The sequence below is a fragment of the Rhinatrema bivittatum genome, chromosome 7 (genome assembly GCF_901001135.1).
Source record: "Rhinatrema bivittatum chromosome 7, aRhiBiv1.1, whole genome shotgun sequence".
Taxonomy (NCBI): domain Eukaryota; kingdom Metazoa; phylum Chordata; class Amphibia; order Gymnophiona; family Rhinatrematidae; genus Rhinatrema; species Rhinatrema bivittatum.
Genome location: NC_042621.1, coordinates 253,887,708 through 253,898,287, shown reverse-complemented (window position 1 = coordinate 253,898,287; position 10,580 = coordinate 253,887,708). Strand labels below are relative to the sequence as shown.

Sequence of the window (10,580 nt, the reverse complement as noted above, 5' to 3'; positions counted from 1 at the left end):
GCCTTCGAATATAACTTGGAAGTCTATTATTGTCAATTGACTTTGATATTGTTTGATTATAAATATTGCCTTTAGGGTATAATTAAGATGTCAAGTAGAGGTGTATACTGGCATTTTTTATTTTGTTTTCTTTCTATTTCAAATAAAAAAAATTAAAATGTAAAAAACCTGATTAAAAACAAAAAGTCAAGTTCAATCCCTCCACAAAACCACAAAAAAATAACCACCTAGACCCTTCCCGCATAGTCCCTGCCCCCTTACACCACCCCAGTGGTGTGGCTAGGGGGGCCAAGACCCCTGAGTGCAGGCTGTAGGGGGTGCTCGGGGATAGGGGATCCCATCCAGCGGCATAAGAGGAAGAGATCAATGGCCACTGTGGAGCCCATCTTGCCTGTTTTATGGTAATAGGCAGTTTATTGCAATTTGTGCTAATTCCTATGTGAAGTGCTAAGATAGCACAAATTGTGATAACTTTTTTGCACTTTGTGATAAGTGCCAGAATTGAGAGAGAGAGCACCTAACCATAATGTAGAAGGGCCCTAAAGCTACACAGTACAGCTTCACAAAACTGTAAGCCCAGCCCACTTGGCCACAAATCCCACCCCAAACTCTTCTTATTTTTCTCATTTACATCACACCATGCGTTATGGTGCTTTCGCATGCATTAAAGGTGCTTAACGCATGCAAAAACGCCATATAGCACTTTGATAAATGACCCCCTTAGTTTGTTAGGAAAAATGTGAAATTTTATTTGGAGACTTTTTTTGTCTCAGTTCTGCCAGCCTCCAGTTGCTCCTTTCAAACATTAGCTTGGTGTGCTTTTGGGAGCTGTTGAAGCACTTGCTGCAAAGAAAGTGTGAGTGTCATGGATACCCAGTGGGCTAATTTTGAAAAAAATTCCCCGGGCTGATATTTGCCAGCAATCTGCCTCTGCTCCTGCCCCACCAATCAGGCCAATACTATAAAGAGCGCTTGGCCAAGCGCACTGTTTAACACTCACGTCCTCCATCCCTTATACTGTAAGGGGTTTAGTGCTTCGAAAACACATGTCCAACCCCCCCCCCCCCCCCCTGAAACTAATAGTGCTCATCACATGCAAATGCATGTTGATAAAGGCACTTATGCACCTGGGATACTGAAAAAAAAAATGTGCAGCCCAAAAAAGTGTACGGAAAAGCAGAAAATACTGCTTTTCCGTACACTGCTTTTCTGTACACCCTCCAACTAAATATCCTAGCGATATTGTTGGAGGAACCAAAAATGTAAAAAAAAATTTTTTTAAATGAGCTGGCTGGTCAGGTTAGGAAAATGGACATTCAATTTCACTGGCATCTGTTTTCCTAACCTATGGCTGTCAGGGGTCGGAAAATTGAAGCTCGTAATATTGAGCGTCGGTTTTCTGAACCCGCTGCCAGCCACCTCTCCTGGGTTTCTGCTAATAAGTAGGTGCTAGGGATGCTGTATTGTCCCTAGCTCCTTCTTTTTAGCACCCCCCCCCCCCCCTCATTTAAATACAGGATTGCTCGCCCAGGAGAGGAGGCTGGGTACGAGTTGGGAGAGCGGGCACTCAACATGGAGCGCCCATTTTCCAGCGCTTCTTATTGTATTGGCCTGTAAGTAATTGTAGAAAATGAGACTTGTTGACCTGAGATCAGTGCCTTTTTTCTACAATTACAGCTGCGGATTGTACCAGCTGATTTGCTCAGCCCTGCCTACAGTACAGCTCACAGTCCTACAGCCCAGCCTTTAGCCAAGTGAGAGGGACACCAGCTGTAAATATGAGAGGTCATACCCAACAAACCCTGGCTTAAGAACGAGGTTCATTCCTGGCATCTGTATACGCGAAAAGAAACTTAGTTGGACCTACTGCCCCCGGGGCCGTAAGAGACACCGTCTCAGCCTTTCCTCCTGCATTTCAACCGCGAAGGGCTTCCTCCGACTACAAATCAAAAAGCGGCTTGCCCAGGAGAGAAGGAAACATGTGGGAAGGGTGAGCGCCCGCAGGCGGCCTCACTGCAGTGCACAGTAGGACGAGACATCGCACAACAGGGCGCTTGTCTGGTGTTGCCATGGGAACGGCAGAGCCGCGTTAGGCCTTTGGAAAAAACAGGGACCGGAGGTTTCAACTGCCAGCGAAGCAAGCAGGCACAAACGCTAGCCAGTAACGTACTTATTATTTCCGAAGCGAAAGAAAAAGCCTCTGATCCTCACGAAAGTTATTAAGAACGAGCGCCTAGAGTGCCTCATGGATGCCTTAGGTAAGAAATACAATAATCAGGCTCTGTTGCAAGGTAAGACTGCTTCAGGAGGTAAAGTTTCTTCTCCGGCTCTTAAAAAAAATCCATCATTTAAAACGTATTCTGATTTTTTTTTTCTGTTCAACAGATTAAAAGAAAGGTACATCTCTACTAGTATATTGTAACTAATTTCTCCTTTCCCAATCAGTGCAATAGAGTTGTCATCTCTTCATTGGGAACGAAACTGCCTCTTAACCAGAATAGTTGCCATTTCCCCTCTTTCTCCTTTGTAAAATTTATCTTATATCAGTTCATTTCAATGGTAAATGAATATGCCTACATTTTTTTTCCTCCATTTTCTCTCTCTCTCTCTTTGAAACTTTGCCTTATATGAAAGCAATCAAGTAACGATTTGAAGGGGGTTGTAAATAAAGCATTATAAAAGTCATTTTTAAAGGGAAAACATCCCCTAGCTATTAAAATACAATCTCCAAATAGATCCCCAAGTGGTAATGTATGGTACAGCCATGTATGTAATCTGATCAACCACAGTATTTTATTTATTTATATATTCACTTTTTGGTATTTCAAAGCGGATTACATTCAGGTACTGTAGCTATTTCCCTAGCCCTAAAGGGTTACTCCTGGGGGAGTTCTGTGCAAAAAAATTGAAAATTCTGTGCACACATTTTCTAAATTCTGCAAAATTCTGCACATTTATTTGTCAAAATAACACAATATTTTTTGCAAATTATTCTGCATTTCACTGCAATCCAGTATTTTTATGAGAGGAAGTGAACAGGAACAGAAGCAAAAGACAAAGGAGGATTCACATCTCTGCCTGTTCTAGGCCAGGGGCAGCAACCTATGGCACTGGACAGCTGAGCAGACAATGACTGCCTCCACTACCTGAATCAGAAAGCTAGCTGCAAGCCTCACATGCAGCAGCAGGAGTCGCATTTAACCAAACATCTACCACCGCTGTGGGGCTGGTCTCATGCAGCAGGAGATGATGTTTGGTTAAACACAACTTCTGCGGCGGAAGTCAGAGTCTGCTTAGCTGTCCAGTGCCAGGGCACACATATCAAATGCTGAAGACCTCTGGCTCAGAACAAATGGAAGTATGAATCCCCCTTGGCCTCTGCCCCTGCCCCCTACCCCATTCACCTGCTTTCTGCTCATACCTCGATCCCCCACTAGAAACACTCGCTCACCCTCCCCTTCTCCTCTCTCACTCCCTCTTCCCCCTCTCTCTTCCTCCACTCTCTCTTCCTCCACTCTCTTTCCCTCCCTCCCCCTCCTCTCATTCTCTCCCCTCTAAATCTCCCTCCCCCTTCTCCTCTCTTGCCCTTGCTCCCCCTCTCCCCTCTATCTCTCTCTTCTCTCTCTCTCTTCCCTCTTTCTCTCTCTCCCCCTCTCTCAGTCTCTCTCTCATTCTCTCTCTTCCCCCCTCTCCGATTGTAGGGTCCTGGTCTTTGCACAGTGCAGCTTGCTAACTTCACCTGTGTAATGCTGCCTCTGCGCTCCATGTGGGAACCTCGCCTGCGATGCCTCCGCTCTCCATGCGCGCGCCCATGCCGCGATGGTTTCGCTCTCCATGTGCAGCGAACCTTACTCGTGCTGCGATTCTTCCGGTTTTGCTTCCTCTTCCAGCAGAGCATTGGGAAGGGAGAAGCATTCGGCTGCAGTGGATTCTGCGAGGCGATGGAGGAAATCTGCATGAAGGTAGAGGCTACGGTGAATTCTGCGAGGCGAGGGAGGAAATCTGCGGGAAGGGAGAATTCTGCACAAATTCTGCATAGCCTGTTCCTTGTGGGGCGGATTTTAAGAGCCCTGCTCACCTAAATCTGCCCAAATCCGGGCGGATTTAGGCGAGCAGGGCCCTGCGCGCCGGTGAGCCTATTTTACATAGGCCTACCGGTGCACGCAGAGCCCCGGGACTCGCGTAAGTCCCGGGGTTTTCGGAGGGGGGCGTGTCGGGGGCGGGACCGAGCGCAGCGCCGTTTTGGGGGCGTGTCGGGAGCGTTTTGGGGGCGGGTCCGGGGGCGTGGTTACGGCCCGGGGCGGTCCGGGGGCGTGGCCGCGCCCTCCGGATCCGCCCCCAGGTTGCGTCCCGGTGCGCTAGCGGCCTGCTGGCACGCGGGGATTTACGCCTCCCAGAGGGAGGCGTAAATCCTCCGACAAAGGTAAGGATGGGGTTTAGACAGGGCCGGGCGGGTGGGTTAGGTAGGGGAAGGGAGGGGAAGGTGAGGGGAGGGCAAAAGAAAGTTCCCTCCGAGGCCACTCCGATTTCGGAGCGGCCTCGGAGGGAACGGAGGTAGGTTGCGCGGCTCGGCACGCGCCGGCTATACAGAATCCATAGCCTTGTGCGCGCCGATCCCGGATTTTAGCGGATACGCGTGGCTCCGCGCGTATCTACTAAAATCCCGCGTACTTTTGCTTGCGCCTGATGCGCCAGCAAAAGTACGCCTATTCGCGCGGTCTGAAAATCTACCCCTATGTGAGCAGGTTTAACATCAATCGGGCCGATACAGAAAAACCCATGGGAGAGCGGGCGAGCGCCTACTCTCCCGGCGTGCGCCTAGGCCACTGTCCTGGGCGCGCGATTCAGAAAAACAAAAAATGCAAATGAGGGCCCGCGATAAAAGGAGGCGCTAGGGACACTAGCACGTCCATAGCGCCTCCTTTTTGACAGAAGCGGCGGCTGTCAGCGGGTTTGACAGCCGACGCTCAATTTTACCGGCGTCAGTTCTCGAACCCGCTGACAGCCAGGGTTCGGAAAACGGACGCCGGCATAATTGAGCGTCCATCTTCCAACTTGCAGGCCATGGGCAGATTTTTAATTTTTTTAATTTTAATTTTTTTTTTTATTTTTGGGGCCTCTGTCTTAATATCACTATGATATTAAGTCGAAGGGTGTACAGAAAAGCAGTTTTTTTCTGCTTTTCTGTACACTTCCCCTGTGCTGGCTGAAATTGACGCCTGCCTTTGGCAGGCGTTAATTTCTGAGAGTAAAATGTGCGGCTTGGCTGCACATTTTACTTTCTGAATCGCGCAGGAATAACTAATAGGCCCATCAACATGCATTTGCATGTTGCGGGCGCTATTAGTTTCGGGGGGTTGGCCGCGCGTTTTCCACTCGCTATTACCCCTTACTGTATAAGGGGTAAAAAAAGCGTGTCGAAATTGCTCGGCCAAATGGGGCTAACAGTGTGCTCAGCCTGAGCGCACTTTACTGCAGCGGCCTGAATGTGGGTTGGTGAGACAGTTCTCTCCTCAGAGACCCTGTCTTCCCACCCCACTGCAGAAACATGAACTCTTGGGAGTTAATTTTTAAAGGAGTTATGTATGTAAATATAACATACTATTGTAGCAATTTTCAAAAGACCATTACATGCTTAAAATGCACTTATGTGTGTAAAACCTATTGAAAAGTGAATGGCATTGTAGAGACATTTTCAAAATCCTATTTACATGAGTAAAGTACATTTACAGTTTTAAGCATGTAAATCCTTTTGAAAATGACCCCCCAGATTATGCATTTCCTATCTTCTACTTAGTTTTATTTGAACTCTGTATTATCTGTAGTTTTATTGAGATACCTGCTAAAGTCAATCAGTATAACTATAGGCCTGCGGGTATTTGGCATTAGTTGTATAGTTCAAAGTTAAGGAGGCACAAGGCTGATGACAAAAATAAGTTGGAATGGGCAGGGGCGAAGGGTGACAATATAGAAAATGTGCTGCTGCCATGTGACTCAAACACAAATGAAGTGCATGCTAATTTTTAAATAAGCAGGATAATGAGCTTCTAAGCTCATATCATCCCTATGCACTAAACTTGCATTAACTTTGAATGTGTTTGCCATTTTGAAATTTTTATTGGTGTTTGGAAATTTATAAACACTTTTTAATTACATTTTAATTATCGGATGTTCTGTTCGTCAATTGTTTTGAAATATTCTTTTTATTAGTATGCTTTTACTGTTATTCATGTTTTATGTTTCTTGATTTTATTGTTTGATGTTTTATTGACCCTTAAACAACAGGGAATTCCCCCCCCCCATGGGGTACATAAAATGATTGGGGGGGGGGGAATTCCCTGTTGTTTAAGGGTCATCCATTCCATCTTTTGTGTGGGTTTTTCAAAATCTGTCATGCAGATGGTGTAGTCACCCTGACTGGGGACAGCATGCTCAGTACACCATTCTCTTTTGCTCTTAGCAGTATGGACCGGGAGGATGTCCCCTCACTCCCCTCCATGATTTTTTGACTATATCCATGACCAGGTTGACTGAATAATGGACACTGACACACTGTATCAAATTCTAAACAAAAACTTGCAACTTTATCTTCTGGTATATCCAGCCAGCTAAGAACTATTCACATGGATGAGAAGCTTCTTCACAAGATATTGAACAAATCATGGGCTTCCATACAGTGAATATTACCATTACTTCTGACTTTAAGGGGTTACCATGTTATCCTTTTCACTGCTTTTTCTTTCCTTCAGCTGTATGGAAGGACTGGTTTCTTCAACATACCCATAGACCAAAATTCTCATCCTATGGACACACAAATAACACAAAATTCCATTATTTATTTATTTATTTTTATATACCGGTGTTCCTATATGAAATAAAGATCACATCGGTTTACATTGAAACAGAACATGAAAATTGCCAAAAGGCATTACATAGAACAAGGTTATGAAACTTGGAACAGTGTACATAAGTTCAAAATTTAATGATAACGTTGTAACATTGATGACCAAAAGATAAAGGAGAAAAAAAAAAAAAAAAAAAAAGACTTAAACAATTAAGTTGACAGGTCTTATTGAGCATAAAAATTATAACGTATAAGTGAGAACGTCTCAAGTGTCCTGCAGCAAGAGATTAGATACCGAAGTAGGTAGTGGTATGGAAAATGGGGGTTTGTGAAGAAGATATGTTCTTGCTGGTTGGAGGGGAAAAAATGATGATCATGGTCCTGGAAAATCTTGGCTAAAGAGCCAGGTTTAAAGTTTTTTTTTGAATGAAGAGTGGCAGAACTTAAGCCGAATGTCTGGTGGGAGCGCATTCCATTGAATGGGGCCTGCTGTAGATATGGCACGTTTATGATGCGAGGATTTTGTTGAAGGTACATAGAGTGTGCCTTTATATGCTCCTCTGATGGGTCTAGAGGAGGAGTGAGGGCGTAGTTGGTTACATAATTGAAGAGGAGAGATATTGTGAATGGATTTATGAATTACGGTGAGTACTTTATATAGGATCCTTTGCTTTATAGGCAGCCAGTGGAGGAGCTTGAGAATGGGGGTGATGTGATCTCTTTTATTCGTATTGGTAAGGATTCTGGCTGCAGAGTTCTGTAGCATTTGGAGGGGTTTGATGGATGAATATGGAAGGCCAAAGAGAAGCGAATTGCAATAGTCGACTTTTGATAGAATAATGGCTTGTAGGACCATCCGAAAATCGTTGAAATAAAGAAGAGGCTTCAATTTTTTTAAGACTTGTAACTTATAAAAACAGTCTTTGGTGGTTGTGCTTATGAATTTTTTAAAATTGAGCTGATTGTCTAGCATGATACCTAGATCTCGAACATGTGGTGAGTGATTTAATATGGGAGTGGATGAGTTGAGTAGGTCAGCTGGGTTTAGAAGTTTGATGTTGATGTCTTGATTGATGATTAGGATCTCAGTTTTGTTGTTGTTAAGAATGAGGCAAAGGCTGGAGAGAAGATGATTGATCTGTTGCAAACAATTGTTCCAGTGAGCCAAGGTTTTTTGTAAGGATTCTGAGATTGGGATGAGTATCTGGATGTCATCCGCGTAGAGATAGTGAGTTAGGTTTAGTTTAGTAAGTAGATGACATAGAGGTAAGAGGTAAATGTTGAAGAGGGTAGGGGAAAGGGAGGAACCCTGAGGGACCCCCCCGGTTGGAAGGGATCGGTTGTGATTCTTTGTTGTTAATCTTTACTTTGAATTGTCTATTTGCTAGGAAGGATTTGAACCAGCTGAAGACTGTTCCTTTAATGCCTATATCTGCCAGACATTTTAATAGAGATGAATGGTTGACAGTGTCAAAGGCTGCAGAGAGATCTAGTAGTATCAAAAGATGTGGTTGTTTTTTGTCCATATTAGATAGAATAGAATAGGTAAGAGAGATAAGGAGAGATTCAGTGCTTAACGATTTCCGAAAGCCATACTGGGAAGATACAAGAATGTTGTTTTCTTCCAAATATTCAGATAGTTGTTTATTGACTATCTTTTCCATAATTTTGGCGATCAATGGCAGATTAGCTATTGGGCGGAAGTTAGCTGGATCTGTGGTTGGAAGGTTAGGTTTTTTAAGTAGAGGTTTGAGAATGGCTAATTTAAGTTGGTCAGGAACTAGACCCTGGGAGAGAGAGCAGTTAATGATGTCTGCAATTGGTTTTGATATGGAGTTTCTTATTGCGATGAGAAGGTTAGTAGGAATTGTGTCTAAGGGATGAGATGACGGTTTCATTTTTTTAAGTATGTTTTCTATCTCAAGTGCTGAAGTGGTCTCGAAAGTTTCCAGCGTTGTATTTAGTTGAGGTGAGGTAATGTGAGGGAAAGGGGGATATGAAAAAGATGATGAGAAAGAGATAGTCAGTTTGTCAATTTTATCCTTAAAGTATTCTGCTAGTTCTGATGCTTTGTTGAGTGCTTGATCATCAGGAATGGTAGGAGGTGATGGTTTAGTGAGAGCTGAAACGTAGGAGAAAAGTGCTTTTGAATCAAATATGAAATGATGTATTTTTTTTGAGAAAAAATCTCTCTTTGTTCTCAGTATGGTGATCCTATAAGCATTGAGGGAGGTTTTATAAATAGCTAATGTTGTGGGGGATGGGTTTCTCCTCCAAGTGTGTTCTTTATTTCTTAGCTCTTGTTTAAGCAGCTTCAGTTCTGGGGTGAACCAGGGTTTCCTGTTGTCTGGCGAAGGTTGTACTACTTTTGTGATGGAAGGGCAGGTAATGTCTGCGATCTTTTTGGTGATGTTGCACCATGAGGTGGTGGCTGTAGATGCGTTGGAGAGATCGAGATGTAATAATTCATTAGTGAACTGATTGATGAGAAGGTCTGTAGAACAAGGTTTCCTGAATTGAATAGTGTTTTTTGGGAACGAAAGTGGAGGATGTTGTGAAAGCTTGAAGGTCGTGTTGATGATTTGATGGTCCGACCAAGGGACAGGTGAACATGTGATTGTATTTGTGTAAATAAATTGTATTTGTGTAAATAAATAAATAAATAAATAAATAAAAATTCCATTAGTGACAACAGAACATTTCCTCAGCGTTTGGGCAGGTCAGACCCCATGAGTGGGTTATGCACCTCTGCCAACAGATGGTGACGGAGCAAAAGCTGACGTCATAGCCATGTAGTCCTGCCCTGACATTAGCCTGCCAGTATTCTCAGTCTCCAGCAGATGGTGGACATACATTTCTCTTTGGGGGATTGCCTACGAGGTAAAAAAAAAAAAAAAAAAAGAAGAAGAAAGAAGTTGGAAAGGAGATAGACGAAACATCTATATAGCACTACTTGTCTCCTGAGGTGAAACCTTGTGGTCCCTCCTTCAGTAGAGTGCCCTCAATCCGGTAGCTTTGAGTGGTGTGGACCTAAATTTAATTTAGCAATTGCAGGCCGAGAGAGGATTGGTGGTGAAGGCTTTAGCCCTCTCCCCTCATTGCTGGGACCTGTTCCTGCTCTCAGCCAGGGAGGGCTGAGCTCAGGTAAAAGTTTTTTACTTTCAAAAAAAAGATAAAGCAGGAGAATGGGTCTGTTTCCTCAGTGTTTGGCTGTCCTACTAATGTCTGTGGGGAGTTCTGTGAGGTGAGGAGGGTAGTGCAGACCAGGGGGATTGAGCAGCCGTTTGGCTAGGCTCCGCTTCCAGGCTTCTCCCTTTTTGGCGCGTGGTACGCCGCTAGGTAATTTCACGTGTTTTTTGCTGTGGGCTGTTGGCACGCATCTTCATGTCCATTTGTGTGTCCATTCTCGCCTTTGTATCCAGATTGGGCATTATTCCTTTTGGACGCAGATCTTGTGCATCCAACTTAGGCATCTTCCTTAATATCAGTACTGGGGTGTCCAGTTTGGACGTCTAGTTGGACGAGCAACCTAGGTGCGTATACTTGGATGCACATTTTTTGTTCGCCTATTTTGGGTGCGGCTTATATGCACGGATAATTTAGGCGCGAGCCTTTTCCAGTCTGCACGCTTACAGCCATGGCACTTGCGGCAAAGAAGCCTAAGCATTTATCTATTTGTGCTGCATGCCACATCAGGGCTATTCAGCCAGAACTTTCTTTAAGCCTGTGACAGTGC

General features: G+C 44.3%; 1 protein-coding gene across 4 annotated transcripts in view; it reads left to right on the top strand.

The window, feature by feature from the left end:
- The first annotated feature begins 1,692 nt into the window (after positions 1 to 1,692).
- Positions 1,693 to 10,580, top strand: part of FANK1 (fibronectin type III and ankyrin repeat domains 1) — a 211,103-nt gene continuing 202,215 nt past the window's right edge. For all 4 annotated transcript variants that reach the window (XR_003857887.1, XR_003857886.1, XM_029610038.1 and 1 more), the window contains exon 1: positions 1,693 to 2,258. Coding sequence is in view for 2 of the 4 variants with exons in the window: in XM_029610038.1 (XP_029465898.1) it covers positions 2,246 to 2,258 (13 nt within the window). In the remaining 2 variants the exon portion in view is untranslated. The remainder of the gene's footprint in view (positions 2,259 to 10,580) is intronic.